The following is a 22,484-nucleotide window of genomic DNA, read 5'->3' as shown; positions in this document are numbered from 1 at the left end:
AAGTTCAAAGTGGAGATCGTTATTGTGGGTGAAATAAATAATAGTTTTTTTTCTGGCGCAGATATAGCGAAAGAGGGACGCCCCGTGTAAGTCGCTGGTTGAAGTGTAACAAGGTAGGCTGGCCGCCCAATTTTTAATAGATTGTAAAACTGCTTGAGGTCTTAATACCAATAAAATTATTTTAAATTATTGAACACCATTTTAGTTTGTAGGGTGCTTAAGGTGGAAAAGGTCCCCACCTGTTGGTATTAGGAACTATATTGTGCCCCAAACAGATTATTGCACCGTATAACATTATTTAAAAAGAGTCAGAACCAGCAGTGCAGAGAATAGAAAGGGACACATAATACATTCGATTAAAACAACTTTTCAGATCAATGACATAATATAATACATGATTATATGATGGTTCCCACTTTTAGAGCCTCCTTCACCCTCTATTGTTCCCTGTATCTTTAAAAACAACCAGAAAGATCACACTTGGAGAGTATCTTGAAGATTCCCTCAATGTATTGCGCTCATATGCTCCAACAATCCAGCCTTAGAAAATTAGTTTCACCCACATATTTGGTTCCAGGCACAAATTGTGGTTTCAGTTTGGATAAATAAGGTCATAAGTCAACCTAATTTGATCATTTTTCTTTTTGGCCAATGAACAGTGGTGCTATCTAAAGGTGGCCATACACGGGCTGATAAAAGCTGCCGACAGACCGAGTCTGCAGTTTATTGGCCCGTGTATGGGGCCCCCCGACGGGCTTCCCCGATCGAGATCTGGCCGAAAGTTGGCCAGATCTCAATTGGATGGGACTAAGAATCCCGTCAGATCGCGGCCGCATCTGTTCGTTGATGCGATCCTGCGATCCGACCACCCGCTCCCGATCGGATCAGCCCGATATTGCCCACCTCAAGGATGGGCATATTGGAGAGAGATCTGCTCGTTTGGCGACATCGCCAAACAAGCAGATCTCTCCGTGTATGGCCACCTGGTTAGCAAAATGCATTATAGTAGGAGTCCACATATAAACAGTACATTTTGCACACAAATACGGACACTGATAATTCCAGTGTGGCTTATTTATATTCATTCTCCAATGAGTAATACAATAAAGCACTGGACCGACAGGTAAAAACAGCACAGCAAGAAGAATGTACATCATACCACATCTGCTGCATGAGCTACACTGTCCGGAGTGTTTGCAGGGAGGCATATGCATAGTAGATATGAAATGTGAACAATGCACTCACATTACAATGTGCTTCTCTCCAGGTCAGTACTTGCCGATATCATGTTTGGGTGTCTATCTATGGCACCCATTTGTACTAACACTGGACTGATCAAGCTAAAAAGGCATACTGTCAAACGACTGAATTCTAATACCTATAGTGTGCAAAAGATAGATTATTAAATTAATCCTCAACATTTCTCAACGTAACTTTATCAATTTATTGTTTTAGTGAAAAAAGTTTTGAAGAGAGCATTTTTATCAGTTTTGATGGTGATGATTCACATAAGAAATTCCAGTTTTCAATAACATAATTACTAGAACTATTTTCAGATAATGTATCTTCCAAGACTGAATTAAGCCAAGTTGCAGACTTTCTAAACTGTTACAATGTGATATAAACAGTGAGTTGCAACTGTCAGTGGCAGAAGGAATTTCCACATGCTCCCTGATTGAGAAATGACAGCAATGAATGAATGGGTAAGATTACAGAAACTGCAACCTGGCAACCTGTTACTGGGAACGGTAGGGACACAATATTCCTTTTAAAAATCTACTTTGTAAAGAACAAGCACATTTAAAAACTAAAGAAACTACTGTCATGGTAACTATCCCTTAAAGGGGTTGTTCACCTTCAAACATTTTTTCAGTTACTTTCTATTTGTGACAGTTTTTCTAATATTGAAGTGTCAAGTTTCATTTTTCTCATTCTAAAGCAGCTGGGGGGGGTCACTGACTCTTAACACTTTTAAAACTATACATTTACTTGATACATTTGTTATCTTTGTCCCTGCTGAGCAGAATCCACGAGTTTTATTAAAAGCACCTGTTAGAATTGATACAATAGTTGCTAATATTCCACAGATACTGATGAGAAATGTAGCAACTAAATGTAGCAACTAAATGTAGCAAATTGTAACAGTTCAGATGCTCCTGAATTGCTAAACTGCCAGACCGAAACACTAGGGACACGGACATTACACTTTAAACTTACATTGTGCGAGAATGGTAAAAAATAAAAGATTGAAAGTGATTGAAAAGTTTTTCTTTATGGTGAACAATCTGAAAACAACTCAACTGAAATTTGCTGGAAGTTGAACAACCCCTCTAAAGCTTAACAGGATAAGGTCATGGAAAAAAATGTCAAAAGAGCAAACAGATTTTTTTTTATATATTTAATTTTGAAATCTGACATGGGGCTAGACATATTGTCAGTTTCCCAGCTGCCCCCAGTCATGTGACTTGTGCTCTGATGAACTTCAGTCACTCTTTACCGCAAGTTGGAGTGATATCAACCGCTCCTCCTCCAGCTGCCGCAAGGTGGCCATACACGTAGAGATTGTGGGCGATATCGGACTGATCTGACTGTAAGCCCTAGGGCACAAGGATTAGATTAGAGTGGATTTTTTTACCCTGCCCGATCGGCATTTGCCTGACTTTCAGCCAACGTAATTCTGCAGGCTGAGAAAAGCAGATCTGCACAGTGCCCCTGTTCCATTGTTTTGAATCTAATCAGCATGTGTATGGTCACACAGAGGCTGAGGTCAGCCCAATTAGGCAGGCTGAACAACATTTAAGACAATAAATAAAATCAAATACAGATATTTATTGATACATTTATATATCTTTCCCTTTCGCCAAATTGTACTGTAGATTTCTGTTTTAAACTATAGAATTGGAATTAAATACAGAGTTACTATTCTTGTATATGTAATACATAATATTAATGTTAAGTAACTTTTCCAATTAATATGCATACCTCTTAAATGGAATATATGATCTAATTCATGGTGATACGTAATGGTTAATGTTTTTTATGGGTGGGGTTTATAGCTATTTAATTGCAGGTATGTAGTGGGATCAGGTGAATGCTTCCGAAGAAGTGGTGAGAAGCCATGAAACACGTTAAGCGGATGATCTGATGTTATGTACGCTGATATCTTTTAACATGTATTATTAAAGTTTAAAGATTTTAGCACACCACTCTGAGTGCTCTGTAGTTGTTGGATGTTCGTGGATTTGATCCGAAGGGGGACGGATGTTACGTGCAGCACGGAGGTGAGAGTGTGAGAGAGATGAGATGCTCCCCGTGTTTGGAGTCATAGGCTGAACAACAGCCTGTGTCTCCATAGCCTAACAAAAGAACAATGGGAAGGTAACCAGATAGCAGCTCCCTTACACAAGATAACAGCTGCCTGGTAGATCCAAGAACAACAATTTCAATAGTAAATTCCATGTCCCACTGCAACACTTCAATAATATTGAGTAGGAGAAACTACAGCCTGCCAGAAAGCAGTTCCATCCTAAAATGCTGGCTCTTTCTGAAAGCACATGACCAGGCATAATGACCTGAGATGGCGCCTATACACCAATATTACAAATAAAAAAAAAAAAAATGCAATTGCTGGTTCAGAAATAAAATTTTAAATTGTAAAGTGAATTATTTGCAGTGTAAACAGTGTAATTTATTGATAAAAAGACATCATAAAAATCATGACAGAATCCCTTTAAAAGGAACAGTAACAATGAAAGTGCTTTAAAGGGCAAGTCAACCCCAAAAAAAGAAAGTGCCTAATAAAATAAAACATAATTCTAAGCAACTTTCCAATATACATTCATTGCAAATATTCAGTGCTTTTAATGCATTTTAATGTTACATTATTTGTAACAACAATTGATATTGAAAGCAGCGTTTAACACCTGGTTGTTACTTTTTAAACAATGTTGCAACAGTCTTAGTTCCCCAGCAAAGACAGACCAGTTAATCAGCTGCCTTGTCTTACATTGTTTCAACAGTCTTAAGCTGGCCATAGATGTTGAGATTTTTAAAATATCCAATCCTCATCGTAAGACCACGATTTTCTCGGAATGATTGTACGAATTGACCATCAACTAAAAAGACCAATTTGCCAGGAAAACAATGGGGAGCTGCCTGCTTGGCCCTGCAAACATAGATAGATTGCACTGGGACCGACAAAGATTTTTTAACCTGGCCAATCAATTTCCTGACAGATGTCGGCCAAAAAATCGTAAGATGTACGATCGTTCGAATCCCACTAACCGCACGATAATTTCGAAGGATTGGTCTGACTTTGCTAAAATCGGACGTTCGGCAAGAAGAATCATCGTGTCTAAGGGGAGCTTTAGACATCAGGGCAGATAATAGAAAGGGACAAACACCGCTTTCAATAGCAATACATATACAAATAAATTAAACACCATAAAACATTTGTAATGAATGTATATTGCAAAGTTGCTAAGAATGTTTTCTTTTATTTTGCAAATTTTTATTTTGGGTGTTGACTTGCCCTTTAATGTAATTAAAATATAATGTACTGTTGCCCTGCACTGGTAAAACTGGTGTGTTTCCTTCAGAATCACTACTATAGTTTATATAAACAAGCTGCTGTGTAGCCATGGGGGCAGCCATTCAAGCACAGGATTTCCAGTAGATTAAAGGTAAGTTCTGATGAATCCAAATGTATACTACAGAGCTTAGTTGTGATCTGCTAAGTAACCTGTGCCTTTTCTGCCCTTTCAGCCTAAATGTCCGCATGGCTACACAGCAGTCTATTTATATAAACTATTATAGTCTTTCTAAAGCAAACACACAACTTTTACTAATGCAGGGCAACAGTACATTATATTTTAATTATGTATAAAACAGTACATTATATTTTAATTACGTTCTTTCATTGTTTTGGTGTTACTGTTCCTTTAAGTGAAACAAAAACTAAATGAACGCATGTCGCATTCATTCATGCAGAGTGCCAAATACAAATGGTACAACTGAGGGGCCCCATTAATCCAATGTGGACTACAGTAACACCTCAAAGTACTAGAGGGGGGAAATCCTAATTCCTCTCTATCATTCATTATAGACTTTTTTTAGTTTAATGACTGCATGCATTTGTAGGTCTGTGCAAACCTGCATTTAACCCTAACTCCCCCCCAAAAACCTTCTGATAATATGACTGACAAGCCAGAGCAGCAATTTGAACATAATACTTGTGAAGGCTTTGTCCTAACAGACCGTATATTATTATAATGCATTAGTAGACATGAACCTCTCCCCCAGGGTGGAGAACTGACTTTCACCAATAAAAAGAGTTTAAACAGGGAGGGACCCACAAAACAAATGCACAAGGTAAAACAGCTTGTATATGAACACATCAGTCAATATAGCAGTAACACCCTGTCTGGGAAGCCTACAACTGACATTTAACTTAACTAATATTCCATAAAGTAACAAATTAAAACAGCAGTTTCATACCAGAACATAAACAGAGGACTGCATAGCTAAATACATTATAATGATTGATAGAGATTATATATTATGATGGCTATATTTTTAATTTAAAAATACTTTCTTTTAAATTGCAACAAGAACTCGGTATGAGGATTTTTTTGTAGAGCAATTCGGATTTCTGCCATTTAAAAATAAATGTAGATTAGTTAAAAAGGGTCCTCCAACCACAAAAGTGTCATTCTAAGTAACTTTCTAATATGCAATCACTAATACTTTTCTGTGACTTAAAAATTATTAGAAAAAGCTGTTGCTATTAAAAGCAATATATGTCTGCCAGATCTGACCCATGAAACTATGTTGCATGACAGATGATTAACAAACTTGCAGGAGAATGAATGGGCTTCAGTTCTGTTCATGGTTTTTAGAGACAGACACAAAGAACCCACAGGGATAAACACCCCTTTCAATAGAAATAAATAACTTTTAAAATAAAAACATTCAATAAATGTATACCAGAAAATTGCTTAGACATAATTCTCCATTGGAGTGTGGAGGGGCCCTTTAATTCTGCTGGTATAGATTTACCCATGCTATTATATTCCTTTTCATTAAATTTCTAAATAAACTATATTTACTCTTTAAAAAAAAAAAAAAAAAATCCACTAAATGTCATATATACAATTCTTTATCAAATTTCAAAAACACATTACGAGGGCCATTATACTTTCAATAAACTATTAAGCTAGGGTAACAGTTTTTAAGCACACGCAAAATGTACCGTATTAGAGCTGTCAAATCCCTCACAAAAGGCTTGGTCAACTACTGAACAGAATCAGAACCCAAATTTGCACATTCAAATTTGGAAGAAAAAAAAATTGTTAATTTCAAAAACTGCCATATTTAGGCCTTTTTATACATTTATAGACAGCTTAGCAATTATAACTTACCATATCAAGTTCTGCCTCCTTCTTAAAAACAGAATAGGCCTCTTCATAACCATTGGAACGTAGGTAATCCGCTATTGCTCGATTTCTAAAATGGAAAAGTTTACATTAAGGCCAATTGCTGGTAGAATATAGAAAAAAAAAAAAAGACAAAACAATGAAAGCTATAGAAAGAATATTTCACTATAGGAAATATATAGTCCCAAAGGAGAACATCAGAAAATTCCTCGCCACTGTGTAGAGATAATGGCTGCATTACCATGATGGCATTATGCGATTACATGACTTTAACTGCAGCAATCATCAGCACACACAATTAATTTTCAACCATTGTTTCATCACAACAAACTGCAGTAGACAAAATGTCATAGTTGTCTTTGCCATTATGGGAGATGACCATTATAAGAAATAGGGATGCACCAAATCAAATTTGGATTCGGCTGAACCCCCGAATCCTTCGCAAAAGATTCGGGCGAATACCGAACCAAATCCTAATTTGCATATGCAAATTCGGATTCGGTTGGACCCAAAGGATTCGGACGAATCCTGAACCGAATCCTGGATTCAGTGCATCCCTAATAAGAACTAATTTAATGCTAGTCAAGACTTATCCAACAAATAGCAGAACTCAATTGTTCAGGCAAGCACAGGAGGGTCGGTTAGAGGTTGTCTGGTTTTATAACAGGCATAGGAGCTGATATTTTAACAGGCTATCAGGCAGATAAAATGAATACAGCTATAGAATTGTCAGAAAAGTCTTATCTTTCATCAAATAGGAAAGACAGAATATTGCATTAGCCCTTTCAAAGAGAAAACTATTGACATAGTACTGTGTGGGGAAAACAGCTGAAGTATATAGCAGTCAATCAGATCTAATTACTATGCAAAATGTTGGACATACTAGCAGATACAATGGTTGTGTTAATATGGATGTAACACTGGCTCAGCGCTTGCAGAACTGTTGTCCTGAATTCAATTGTGACCTAGACACTGTCTGTAAGGAGTCGACATTTTCCCTGTGAATATGTAGGTTTCCTCGGGGTACTCCGGTTTCTTCATACACAACAAAAACCATACAGGTAGTTTAAATAACTCTTGATGAAATCAACAGGGACGTTTGCATGGGCTCTACTAGGGCAGGGTGATCAATCTTTAAAAAGCTTTATTACATAAAAAATAAAGGCTAAATGTAGTCCCACAGAGAGCATTAGGATTGCTGTGATTTAACCCCTTTCTAATGCATTAGAGAAATAATACCCAAAAGTGCAGCCAGTCAAAAGTGAGCTTCTGCTATGAGGCAAGATGAGAACCTTGCATTCAATGTCATAAAGGGACCCCTTGCAACTTAACCAGCTGACTTCTAGTTCCAATTATAGTGAAATTGTGCTCTCTGCACCAGCAGTGAACACTCCTCACCTTGGTTCAAACAGTGGAGAGATGAAGGATGTGGGGGAGACAGCACCAGGTTTGCTACCTTAACTATTTAGAAGGCCAGAGGCAAAAGATAACGTTGCAGCTGCATTTGAACAGGCAAACTTGAATCCTGTGGTGCAGCCACTGACTAATAAAGTATGTATATGCCAAGACCTACCTTTAGCTCTCCCTGCCAGAATTAACTATTTTCCTTCCCAAGTATCTATATGTTTTACATAATTCCCCTATAACCCCGCCCCCCCAGGCTCAGTGGTTCAATGGGGTGGATAAAATAGTCAGGAGATTTTTGTGGGTGGGAGAGCACCAGTGCCAGAATATTAAGGTACTGCAAGCTCCTATATCTGTGGGAGCTCTAGCACTAACCAACCTTAAATTTTACTTTCTTACTGCCCAGTTAGTATATGGTCATTGGTGGATGATTCCTAACACTGATAACTCTGCAGTGGTCTTAGAAGCTGCTACAGTTGGCTCCTTTGAAGCCAAACTCCCGTACCAAGGAATTTCTTCCTATTATCCTACCACACCCTCCATGGTTATAGTTGTACAGGCCTTTCAGAAAATAGTTTGTGGCTCTTCTAAGGCTTGGTCTCCTCGGACCCCACTATTGGGTAACATCCAGCTCCCTCATGTTTGGGCTCTTCCAAATATTGCTAGAAAACTTACAAAATACAATTCCCTACAAGGCCTATAAGCCTAGCCGAAACAACCCTTCAGACCTACCTCTATAGACAAGACCTGACCAATGCCCTGCCCTGGCTCTACATGATACTATCTGCAGCCATGTACATATACATACAGATCATATTTCTAAATAGAGCTTATCTGACCCCCCTATCGCCTGTCAAAGATCTATAATAATCTATCCGATCAATGTCCCAAATGTAGAGAGAAAACAGGCACTATGTCTCATGTCTTCTGGGCCTGCCCACAAAATTGTGCAGAATAAAATCTTTAAAAAATAGTCTATATTTTAAAATAGCACTTATATTTCAATAAACTTTAGAAGTAGTTTTACAGACTGGAAATAAAACATGCATCACCTATACAATTACCAATTACATACACGTAATTGAAGAGAATCAAAGTATTAAAATGAAAATAAACTAAAGGAGAGCTAAAAAAGTTCCCTGAAATATTCGCTTGCTGACTCCCATTGACTTAAATAGGAAATGTTTAAAAGAACCTGAGCTCAATAGGTAATATTCCAGTGGAAAAGAGCCAAATGAAAAGCACCCAAGTGGCATAAGCTCTTTCAATAAGAACACATTCAGCCTTCTTTTTGTACAACAGTACACAGTTGCAGAATAATATTAACATGCACATGTTTTCGAAAGGCAATTTATACAATTCAGAAAAAGAAGAGAAAAAAGTCCAAACCACTCACAGCTCATCTCTTTGCCTCTGTGACAGCACCATGATGAATGATGTCCCAGTTATACAAAATAATAAGGGACACCTTAAGGGATTTTTCAAACTATTTAGAAAACTGAATTGGGGAAAAAGTGTGCCACAGAGTGGCTTCAGAAACAAGAAAAAGTCTCCTCCAGATGCAGTGTAATGAGAAATGTGGAGTCATTCAATAAGGACGGTTCATTCCACCTGCATACAAAGAGAAAAAAAAACATTAGAGCCAGTTAAGAGAATAAATGTACATTAATTATGAATTATTAATTTGTATATACATTATATTATCTAGGATACTCCAAAACTTTGCATATTAGAATTTAGAAACAACACCTTATAGCACTAAAAGATCCTTAAATGGGGAAGAAACACAAGAATGAAGGTTTTGTTTCCAATTTGTATAGAAAGTAAAATGTTGTGCGGTCATGTAGCAACTTCAATACGGCAACCAAAAATTAAGCGGTGGAAATTAAAATCATAATACAGATCTTTTTGGGATTTATCAACTATTTCGTAAAAAGAAGAAAAAAATATTTTAAGTAATTAATATTTTAAAATTACAGAGCCTTTGATTATTTTAGACTACCACTTGTAATGCATTAGAGGATGGTGCCAGCAAGTCCTTGCTACTAGACTTTAGGTAGCCATAGACTTTACACTTACAATTTTTCCTAGAAAAGATCTTTCCAAGAAAGATTGTTTCAATACACACGTGTAGAGCTGAATAGTCCGATAAACAGGTAGAAACAATACCTGTATCGGACAATTCAGTATGAATAATGGTCGATGTTTGGGTACCTTCAAAGGGGCCCGATCAAAATTTTAGACCTGGTCCGATCAACGAGCTGATCAATATCAAAGTCTTCTGCTGATATCGTCAGCTAGTCTCCCCTATACACGCACTGAACATCTTACCAAAATTTGTTTCGCACAATATTATCGGTGTGTCCAAGGTCACCCATAATCCAACTTGCATACCAGAACTAATTCAACTGGTCAGTCAAAAATTGCAGCATAGAGCAACTCCATCTACCAAAGCTAAAAAAAAATGTCTGTACCATGCATTTCTGAATATACCAGGCAGAAAATAAACATAGGAAAGAAGTTGTCTGTTAGATCTAAGAATTCATAACCACCTCCTATAAGTTTTTCTGATGCTTAAAGGGGTGGTTCACTTTTAAAGTAACTTTTATCATGTTATGGAATGGCCAATTCTAAGCAACTTTTCAGTTGGTTTTCATTATTTATTTTTTATAGTTTAATAGTTCTTTGCCTTTTTCTTCTGACTCTTTGCAGCTTTCAAATGGGTGTCGCCGACTCCCTTCTAAAAAACAGATGCTCTGTAAGGCTACAAATGTATTGTTATCATTACTTTTTATTACTGATCCTCCTATTCAGTCCTCTCCTATTCATATTCCAGTCTCTTATTCAAATCAATGCATGGTTGCTAGGTTAATTTGGACCAGAGTTACCAGATTGCTGAAGATGCAAATTGAAGAGCTGCTGAATAAAAAGCTAAATAACTCAAAAACCTTCAGTAATAAAAAATGAAAACCAATTGCAAATTGTCTCAGAATATCACTCTCTACATCATACTAAAAGTTATCTCAAAGGTGAACAACCCCTTTAACATTTTGTAACATTCACACACTAATGTTTCTATACCTTGGCATTATTAAATATGTGAAATTGCACGTGCCTCTTTTGAACAGCTGGGGGAAGCAATTTTCCTTTTTAACACCTCATTACTTAAAATCAACTTCTGCTGTGAAAGTGGCAAAGAAACGCTGTGAGTTGAGGATTGCAAAGAAAGTGGCTTTCCCAGTTGCTAAAAACCATGTAGACTGTTTCAAATATATTTATTTGCGAAACAAATATAAAAAAAGACCTATTTAAATAAACAACGAAGCTAAATTATCAGGGAAGATGGATAAGGAAAAGCAGTCAACTTGTATGGAAATACACAAACAAAAAATATATATAAATCTGGCAGAAAAAAAAAAATCTACCTGGTTTTTTGCTGCATACAGAAAGGAAAAAAGCTGGCCAATACAATTTGACCCTTCTTTTTGTCTGATATGCCAAGGACATACACATCCCATTACCTTCTTTAACAATCACTGACTTATAGAAGCAGTTCACCTATAAATTATCTTTAGCATAATGCGGACAATGATTTTTTGATTGGATTTGGTCTTCAGTTTGGAATTTCAGCAGTAAATCTATTTGCCAGGGTGCATTTTACCCTAGCAACCAGGCAACGATTTGAATGAGAGACTGGAAGAGGAAGATAAGAGGGCTTAAAAGAAAAGAAATAAAAAAGTAACCGTAATAATATTGTAGCATCATAAGCACAAGTTTTTTTGCTGCCAGTGACCCCCCCATTTGACAGGTGGAAAGAGGCCCACCCATATAAACTGGCTATACACAGGCTGATACTGAAGGGCTCATTTACTACATTTAAAACAATCCTTGTGGGGAAAAAAATGGAATTCTTTTAAAGGTGTTTACATCTAAATAAACTCCATTCACTTCCAAATAGCTGAGCTTAGTAGTGCTGCTACTGATCGGCCTATTTTTGCAAGTTGGCTGCAGTGCACCTACTGATGCAGAGGAGGGTTCTTAAAGTGAGCAGGGTCAATAAACGGAGTTAGTCTGGGATAAAAGATGGATTTCATTTGGACTCTAATGCAACATGACGGCATTCAAACTCTAAACGTTTTCCTTGGAATTTTTTTGACTTACACTGAATCACAACTTTGTTGCCTTCCTATGTCCAGTGTTAATTTGCAGTGGTTATTGGGCTTTTTTAAATTCAATTTGAGGTCCAACATTTGGTCCAGGCCTCAGCTGGCTTTTATGAAGGATAAGGATACATCAACACACTGTTCCAGACACTCAAAGATAGTTTCACGGAAATAAAAATCGAACAGCTGTTATTTTGAGGGAGTATCTAGAAGAGTGAATAGGCAAACCCAAGTCTTTGTCCCCATAAAGTCATTCTGATTACTGCAACTGCCCGCAAAACCGTGGTCAAAACTCCCATCCACCTATTACTGCTTCGAATACTACTGAATGTATAATACCCTTTTGGACGTACATGAGTTTTTGACAGGTAGCCATGGCTCCATTTTTAAAGGAGAAATATTTTGTGTAAAAAAACTAAGAATGTACCAATGCGTTATACTCATTTAGATATAGAAGAATTGTGCGTAAAAAAAGTAGTGTTTCAGGCTGATTTATTGAATATTTCTGCAAAAACCCTAATAATCCCTCCTACTTCGAGCTCCATGAATTCCCAGGCTGTGCAGGGGAGCCGAAGGCACTCAGCTCATTGCACTGTATGACAGGAACCAATCAGCAGCTAGCATGACCCAATAGGGAACTGAAGCATGCATTTGCTTGTGTGACTGCAGGGCTGTGATTGGCTGTCCCCCTCCTGTGATTCTGGCAGGGAATGTTAGGACACACCCACCCCTCATTTGAAACAGGGACAAGTGAACATCTATAGGGAGCTCTAATAAAGATAATTTTTAGCACCGTGTAAAAGAAACACCATATATCACTTATAATTGTCTACAAAATTAGGGGTTTTCAATTCTCTTTTGCACCGTCAGGTACTGGCCATCAGTTACAACCGGATTAATTAATTAGACCTAAAATTGCACACACAAAAATTAGGGGGAAAAAATGCTTTACCTAAAAAGATAAGGAGCTTCTGTTGAAAGTATGAATGACTACTGTTTCAGGTCTGTGGAACATCGGAAGTGGACACTTTTTATTAATGGGGCAATGTATTATTCCTATATTTTTGCCAGCTACAACTATTTTACACGTTTTATATTTTACCAACATGTTACTTTAATGCAACATCAGCAGAATGTTAAGTTAGCACTCACAATGAGTGAGAAGGAACATGCACCAGTAATCACTTTAATTTGGTGTGCAGGTCAGTTAGTGAAGTCTCATTCTCAACATTTCTTTCTAAACCGAATTTGGCAGCCAATGACATGATAGACTTTGTTAATGAATATTTATAGGGAAATAACCTTACTTTGGAAACTTCAGTAAATTAAAAATTGCTTGCTATAGCTTTTACCAAGTATTATAAATAAGCATCTAAAATGGCCATGAGCTAGAAATTGGTGCTTAACAGCTGATATAACATGTGAAATGGATGTATGTGAAAATGGATATAATTGCAAGCTTTGCAGGTCAGATATATATATATTTATATATTAGATGTTTTGTTCTAAGGCAGGGATCCCCAACCTTTTGAACCCGTGAGCAACAATCAGAAGTAAAAGGAGTTGGGGAGCAACACTAACATGAAAAATATTCCTGGGGTGTCAAATAAGGACTGTGATTGGCCATTTAGTAGCCCCTATGTGGATTGTCAACCTACATTAAGGCTCTGTTTGGCAGTGCACCTGGTTTTTAAGCAACCAAAACTTGCCTCCAAACCTGGAATTCAAAAATAAGCTCCTGCTTTGAGGCCACTGGGAGCAACATTCAAGGGGTTGGAGAGCAACATGTTGCTCACGAGCTACTGGTTGGGGATCACTGTTCTAAGGAATCACTTAAACAATACAAAAACAGGTTACTTGCTACATTGGAGCAGCTACATTAGTACAAACAATGAGAGGTTAATCGGAATAACAACTAAAACATTGGTCAAAAATGGAAGACTTTATAATTTTATCAGCCAGCAAAGATCCGCCACTGATTTTTAATTTATGAGAAATGGAATACTTTCTGCTTCAGTTACTTCCAGGGCAGATGTATTAGACCTTACGCTAACTGATTCCACTACAAACAAAATTGCTGCCTTTTGCACAAATTCTGCATATAGTGACTGATGATTTTAATAGTGAGCTCTAATACATCTTCTAGGCAAAAGGAGCCACCCTATAAGATATATTTGATCATTCAACTGACACCCAACTCCTGAATGAAGACAGAACGAAGAGAAACAGATGCCAAAAGAGGAAAAGTGAAGATAAACTTGATTTTATAAGAAACGGTACAGAATTTGTAATTGATTGAAAATATTAGGATATTAGAAGTAATCTCATAGTTCCATGACCTGATAACGGCACTCGGCCAAACTGCTGTGACTTAGAATGTCCTTATATTTTACAATAGGGGGCACTTTATTCACTATAAATACCTCCTCACATATAACAAAGGTTGGCCTTCCAAGGGAGTTTCAACCAAAAAGTGCAACAACCACTGATTTACACTCATATGGTCCTAACATTCAATATGTCCTACATAAGTTTGATCAAGTGTACATATGGTATGGCATGTTAAAGTCAAGAGCTATTTGACCAGACATATTTCATCAGAAATCAGCTTAAAATGTAAAATAAAGTATCCAGAAGTAAACATGTAATGTTCATATAAAGATAGTGTTGAATTGTGTGGATTAAAAAGCAATTTTGCTTTTTTTTTTTTTTTAATAAAATCAGCAAATCAACATTCACATATTTTATTGCCTGAAAGACATTAGCACTCTAAAGTTATTTGACAGATAGCTCTGTTAATAGTGCAGCAAATCAACTGAAATTAATAGGGGACACAGCCAGATACAGATTAAAAACAGAAAATATGGACACAGAAAAAAGCACTGGCACACATGGTGCTTTGTTTTTATTTTTGTTTTGTTTTAGTAAAGAGAATGTAACACAAACCATTCAACTAAAGTCTCAAACCAGTTTCACTATATTTAATGAGAATCAGCATCTGCAACTAAAATATGTAACTATGGGCTAACAATGTGGACCTTTTCATATCAGCTTTACAAAAGTGCTTTAACATGACATAATATGTAACTAACTAAAAATGCTGAAGGCAAAACATACCCCAATATGAGAAACCTATAATTGTTTATTATACTTGTTCATCATTCCCGTTCCCTGTGAAGGTTATAATATAAAATCTCTATGGTCCATATAGTCAGTTGTATCAGGAACCAATTAAACTGCCAGATTTACAGATAAGGAGTTCATTTTACGAGGCGTTTATTTGTGGACTGACATTTAAGGGCACACAGGAAGGCATTGGTCATGATTTAAAAAGTAAAAAAAATATAAACGTTATATTTGCTACCACAGGCGACAAATCTCCCCAAAAATGCCTTGCCATTCACTAACCGTGTAATCACTGCACGTAAATTACATCACTCACGCCAATTTGGCTTATTGCGAGAAAATGTCTGCTCTCAATTATTTCGCTTAAGTAATGTAATTTAGTAAACATGTTCCAGATTATTCAACTAAAGAGTCTTACCAGCGGCCATACCTGTTAATGGCCAAGAAAGGGTGAAAAACTCAAAGAAAAAAAGGGCTTCGTATGAATTTACATATAAATTTCATTAAAACACTTTAATTTTCACTGCTTTGTGCAATACACAGCAATAGATATTTCTAAATTAAAAAATAAAGCAAAAAGTATTTAGCACAAGTCCTATAAACAACTTAAAACCATGGCACTATGCCTTTATTAGAAATATAATAGCAGAAAATAAGGCTGACACTATGCATCCCTTAAGCTGGCCATAGACTCAAAAGATTCGCTTGTTTGGCGACATCGCCAAACGAACGGATCTTTCCCGATATGCCACTAACGGCATGGCTATATCGGGGGTAATTAGAACGTTCAGCCGTATGGCCGAACAATCAAATTACGATACACCAAGGGGCTCCAACGGGTCAGTCAGTTAAAGATCAAACCTTCCCGATCAATATCGTGGTCGGAAGCCCCCATACACGGGCAGATAAGCTGTCAAATTGGTCCAAACGTCCGATATCGGCAGCTTTATCTGCCCATGTATGGCCACCATTAGTTAGCAAAACTGCTACTCTACTGTGGGTTTAAGTGGTTGTCTGAGAATTGGATCTAATCTAAAAATGGGTGATTTTACCAGACAAAGCTGTAGGCAAAGATGACCAGGAATACTGATCAAGGGAAAAGGATGGCTTTATATGTACTCAAAGTAATAGGAATCTCTATTATGAATATGAATATTGTGACAAAACGCCTGCTTGCAAAATACTTCTGAAAGACACAGTTGGTGAGCTATAGGACCTTGCCCAAAGCATGGTTGAAACTCTGCTTTTTGAGCTAAAAGAGATATGTATTTTTTTTTCATATGAAAGCACAAAAGTAAATACAGGTATGGGACCTGTTATCCAGAATGCTTGGGACCTGGGGTTTTCCAGATCCTTCTGCAATTTGTATCTTCATACCTTAGGTATACTAGAAAAAGATGTAAACATTAAATAAATCCAATAGGCTGCTTCCAATTAGGATTAATTATATTTTAGTTGGGATCAAGTACAAGGTAATGTTTTATTATTACAGAGAAAAAGAAAATTGATAATTTAATAAAAATCGAATCTATGGGAGGCGGCCTTTCCATAATTCGGAGCATTCTGGATAACAGGTTTCCGGATAACTGATCCCATACCTTTAAGAAAAACACTTTTTTTTTTTTTTTATATAAACTGTCCTACTTTTCCAAGCCCTGTACAATGATTGAGGTACAAATGCAAAGGTAATAATACAAAAGGGCCATGTAATTGTATCTGCCTATCTGGATGCTCAATTTTGTTTTACATATCCTAGTCCAATGTGCAAGGAGTCATACATTATGTTATCTTATCTAATTGTGCTTTATCTTTAACAACATTTGCACAGAACAAATACACTCTACTTATTTCCTGATACTGGAAATGTTTAAAAAAAAGTTTCCAAGAACATACCATTTCTAACACTCACACAACAGACTTCAGACTATTCTGGTACATTACAAACATCCATGCAACACATACATAATAAACAGCAATAACCTATACACATCTAGACAATTGCATAGATCACCACATCTCCCAGTGAAAGGTGTCTTTTCCTGCTGAAAAACCAGATGGGAATGGACTGAATGAATATTACATCAAATACTATGAAAAGCAGAGCCTTACTATGATATATGTGTTAAGACATGTGAAAAAGTGCTTATCACCCGTCATCTCTTCTCAATCAAAAGCATGGAACGTGATCTGCCTGTTGCAGACAGTGGCAGTTATGAGGTTCATGTGTTATGTTAACATACCAACCCAACATTCTGAAAATACTTAAATATCGTTTCTGCTGGCACAGAACGTTTAAAGCCACACCAAGATAAAGGATTTATATCAGTTTTGAAACAGTCATGCAATTTAATTAGGTAATTGAATATGCCTGTTTATAAAAGCACAATACACAGAATTTGCCAGAATGCTACCTCTGGATTTAAATCTAAAATAGCAACAATTCATTGCATTTCCAGTCGGGAAGATAACCCAATGTACTGTTTTAGTCATAACAGTAGCCTTAATTATTTACTGAGCATTATGGTCCAGAGTTCCAATAGAACTGCCTAACCATTATGCCATGTATGAACTTGGTCACTATTTGAATGGTCCAATTTAGTATTTACTTTCCATTAGGCAGTTGTGAAAAAGGTTCATCAGCACAGTATGAGAAATAAATAAAATAACCTTCTTTATTCTTAGTTATCTATAATAGTGTGAAATATAATATCTGGCTGCTGATGCTGGGCATGTGGCCATGTTGGTAGGTAAGCAATTGTGATTTATTGCCACTTTTGTTGCTTGATGGCTTAACACCCAGAATAAGAGTGTGGCACTTAGGTAATGCCACCTGAGAAGAAGAAACAAAAAGAAGGGGAGAGTGAGAAGAAGAAACAAAAAGAAGGGGAGAGTGAGAAGAAGAAACAAAAAGAAGGGGAGAGTGAGAAGAAGAAACAAAAAGGGGGGAGAGAGAGAGAGAGAGAGAGAGAGAGAGAGAGAGAGAGAGAGAGAGAGAGAGAGAGAGAGAGAGAGAGAGAGAGAGAGAGAGAGAGAGAGAGAGAGAGAGAGAGAGAGAGAGAGAGAGAGAGAGAGAGAGAGAGAGAGAGAGAGAGGGAGAGGGAGAGACACAGAAAGAAACTACTAGTGCAAAGCAAATAGAAAAGACCCCACACCTGGTAAGGATACAGAATCCCAAAGAAAGATCCTGAGCCTGATCCTGAGCCTCTTCAGACTTAATGCAAAAAAACCTGGAAATTAAATTGGAATGGTACACAGAGACTAACAGGCCCAGGGAAAGCAGACTGAGTCATGTGACCAGAAGGAATTAGAGGATGAGGCCCACTTCTTATTACTCAGCAGGAGAGGGGGACACTTACTTCCAGAGACTCTCCAATCACATCTCATTTGGAGAAAATTCCAAATTCTACTGGGAGAAGATGTTCCCTCTAATTCTCTCGAATACGTGCACACAAAAAATTTTGTATGCACACATTTTTAAAAACGGTGTGTGCGGGTCAGAATGAATGATAAATTTTGTATTTTTACACAAAATCCGGCCTCAAAATTTGTCCATGCGCACAGTTTAGATGGAACATTGGTGCTAATACAATAATGTCCCAATACTCATCCCTCTCTATTTTCCAATACACATATACTTCCTCCCAACCCTTTACAATTTCCTACCAGCTTTAGAAATACTAAAATATATTAGGTCCTGCCAATAAAGTCAATTTGAGAAAGAGAGGCAGAGAAAAAGAGAGAGAAATAGACAGACAGGGAAAAGGGGAGAAAGAGAGAGAGAAACAGCAAAAGAAGGGGAGAGAGAACACAGAAGAAATAAGCCTAACTGTAAAAAAAAAGTGAAAAATGGCAATCCTTAAGATAAAACCTATAAAAAACATCAACCTATATAGTACGGTATATGGTGCAGGCCGTATGAACTGAAACAGACTGCATATAACAAGAGAGTGCAGAAAGTTTTAATAGCCATGAAAATCAAAGGCTTGGTGAAAATCCAAAATATAACTGCTTAATTGCAATTATACATTTTCATATGAATAATACAACATTCAGATACCAGCTTAATAAATATTAAAATATCATTGGTACAACACAGATATTGCTTAATAGAATGGTTTAAAGCTGCAATGACAGAACAATTTTCAAAGCATTAATCAGGTACTGCATTGTAGGGGTGGTGTTCCATAAGACAAAGAATGAGTTAGCTTTATTAGAGAAAAAAAAAAAAAACACCAACAAAAATAAACCACATTAAAACTGTTGGGTACCGTAAATGGCGTCAATCAGTCAGCCTTAGGTAAAAATAAAGAGCTTACTGTAAACCAAAAGATTGTATATTCATTTATAAAAAAAAATGTTAACCCTTCTTTGTAAAGAAACAGTATAGAGCAGACCATTACCATCTACAAATATGAAACACCCTAACATTTAGAGAATAATAAGTTCATAGAGAAATCGGCAAGATATGATGCAGTGGCAGTCAGAAGGTAAAAATATCTCAGCAATGAGATTTCATAGCGAGGGAATATTATGTATTACAGAACCTTTGTTGTAGTCCATGCATTGGACATCCAGGAAGTAACAACGGATACTGAAACTGGAAGTAAACAACATTTACTCTGTTTTTCTTTTACTATATAGCTTAAATTCACCCCAAAATGTCACGTTAATATAGGAACATATTAGTCTTAGGAACATGTCTTTAAAGCATTGTGAAGTATTTATTGCAGCTGCACAGCAATATTTGTAATCCCCACATATACAAGATGTGATTAAAAAATAAGAATTATCCATTTGAATTTCAGCATATATGAAATCAAACCTCAACAAGTGTGTAGAAAAAGCAAATCGCAAAAAGAAAAAAATGATTTAAAAATAGATTTTCGGTTAAATCACTTGTAGTTTGTGACATAATTTGGTCGTGTGTTCTGTGCATCTGGAGAGATGTACAATCCAGAATGATGCAAAATACAGTATTTTAGCAGAGCTGCAGAGCCATATCATCGTCTCTGCCTCCTTACTCCACCCAGTTTCCTCTGTCCCTGTTTGACGGCGCTGCGCAGTATCCTTTATTATGAGCCCAAAAACAAGAGCCAGACAAATGGCAAAAATTGCTGAACACATCGGTTAAACAACATTATTCATAAATATATATATATTTAAGTTATAGAGCCAGAAATGTTTAAAGCTCTTGCCCTGAATACTAATGGTTAAGGAAACATTGCATAAGAAACAATTAGCAACATGCCAACACAGGACACTTTTAAAGCAATCCAAGGACGGAAAAAAATGCCTAGTCATGATTAAAATTCCTGACGTCAGAAATATATTATTGATTTTAATTCTTTAGATGATTACCATCAGTTTCAGCCATTAGTGTCAATCCCAGCTCTTACTGAAAGCCTTTCGAGTGTCGCTGACTTGCAATATAATACACATTATCACAATCCATGGCAGGACGTCTAAATCAAGGCTATTATGATGCAAGCACTACATCATAGTTTTACGTGAGAAGATGAAATGTCAGTACTTAAACAACACAAAAGGTGGCAACTATTAGTTCAAGGCCTCCCACCCAAAACACAATTCTGTTGCTCTGCACAAGAAGAGGTAATGATTGGTAGAAATGAAGCCTTGTACAGATGAGGGAAGACATCCCTGTTACTAGATGGGATGTAGGAGTCATTCCAAATGCAACATAATACTGGAAAAGGAGTGGAGGGGCGGCATACACATAAACATGGCATGTCCCTCTGATACTCATGAGACACAAAAACAAGCAGTTGTCTCGCTAAGCTGAAAGTGCTTTTTATTAGTAAACTGATTTTTTTTAAATGAATTCACGTCATACGCTATTGACTGAAATGGTGTATTTATTACATAGATGTTGAACAGAATTCAGTTTCCTCTGCTGAAAGTTGTAGTTGCACAACAATCAGTAGGCCATGAACAGACACATCACTGCAGCATAGAATGCTATAAATAAAGGCTAGTCAATCATTTGCCAAGGACACTACCTGCAGCTCTCAAACAGAGGGGACAGGAGATCATTCCTCTATCTAAATCCAGATGCTTACAACATGCCAATGTGTGAGAGGATTCACTGGCTTCTCTGTCAAAGATGCCCAACCCACTCACTGTTCTCTTGATGCTGCAGAACTCTAACTCGCAGCATCCCTTGACAGATAGGGGAAATGTAGGTGTGCAATAGCTGGAGGTGCTTAGGTCGTACATAGGATTGTGCTGCTGAAATGCATCTCCTTTAAGGCGATGATCTGGCAAAACTGCATCTCCCCTTAAACTACACCCACCAGCAGCCCTATGATAAGGCTTCCATGAGGTGTAGGTCATGAAATAGCTGGGAAGGTGAAAGTGGGAGATCTTTGGCTAAAGCTGTCCTCCCCCCTGCGGGCTAGGAACAGTAACGGCTGGCCGCCATTTTGAGAAAGTGGGAGAGAGAGGAGAAGATGAAGGAGGGAGGGGAGGAGGCGGCAGCAGCAGAAACAGCGGCAGCCACATCGTCACACAAGGCCTTGCATCCCGCCCGATGATATGGCTGGGCACTTACCGTGCAGGGTTATCCCAAGCACACAGCGGGAGAAGGATTTCTTCTCATGATCGCCGGGCAGCTCCCCTGTGCAAGGTCTGTGGAAGTGGCTTCCCACCTATCACGTGACGACGGGAAAATAAGTCAGATAAATAAAAATGCTTGGGTGTGGAGGTCAGCGGGGCCCGCTCCTATGTACGTTGTCTCCTGTCTGTCAAAGTGTAGCCAATCCGTCTTCTCTGCAGCTATTCCTTTCCAAGTGGCCGTGCCTCCCTTTCTTCTCCGTGGTTTATGCCGGGACTCTCAGGGCAGCCGCCGCCGCCGCCGTGCTGTCAACGAAACGGAGATCGGGAGCGCGGTGACGTCATATCAACCGCTGAAGGAGAGGAGGGGGAGCGACCGGCCGGCTGCTGGGGAGTGGGTTTGGTTAATCTGGAAGCGCGCATGCGCCTTAGCGGTGGCTGCCTAGGCGTGGACGAGGAGGGGGAGGGATGACAAAGGCAAATGACGCAGGGAAGGCGGAGAGCGCATGCGCAATTTTGACGGTAGAGGGTCCACGCTTGCCTTTCGCGTTCACGAGAAAGGAGAGTTTGTTTGTGCAATGTCTGTGCACCCGTATGCGGTAGGAGTGGGTTCCTTGGACCGTTATCTGAACATTCCCTCCATTGTTGTTCTCCATTGACTATTCCAACACTGAAAAATATTTTATAGGCCTAAAATTGGCAGTTCGTCTCAACCTAATTAGTCTGCCGCGGTTTAATTCTCTTAATGGTTCCCGTTATTTGGGGAAATAATTCAAGCTTTGCAGCA

The 22,484-nt window shown here is 37.8% G+C and overlaps 1 protein-coding gene across 1 annotated transcript in view; it reads right to left on the bottom strand.

Annotated features, from left to right (window-relative positions):
• pafah1b1.S (platelet activating factor acetylhydrolase 1b regulatory subunit 1 S homeolog) overlaps positions 1-22,080 on the bottom strand; it is a 31,669-nt gene extending 9,589 nt beyond the window's left edge. The window contains exons 1-3 of the mRNA NM_001366437.1: positions 21,696-22,080; positions 9,235-9,449; positions 6,420-6,504 (exon numbers count right to left, since the gene is read on the bottom strand). Of these exons, the coding sequence (NP_001353366.1) occupies positions 6,420-6,504; positions 9,235-9,266 (117 nt within the window). The 5' untranslated portion in view covers positions 9,267-9,449; positions 21,696-22,080. The remainder of the gene's footprint in view (positions 1-6,419; positions 6,505-9,234; positions 9,450-21,695) is intronic.
• Positions 22,081-22,484: the final 404 nt, after the last annotated feature.

The sequence above is a fragment of the Xenopus laevis genome, chromosome 2S (assembly GCF_017654675.1).
Source record: "Xenopus laevis strain J_2021 chromosome 2S, Xenopus_laevis_v10.1, whole genome shotgun sequence".
Taxonomy (NCBI): domain Eukaryota; kingdom Metazoa; phylum Chordata; class Amphibia; order Anura; family Pipidae; genus Xenopus; species Xenopus laevis.
This window is presented reverse-complemented; position numbering and strand designations above follow the sequence as displayed.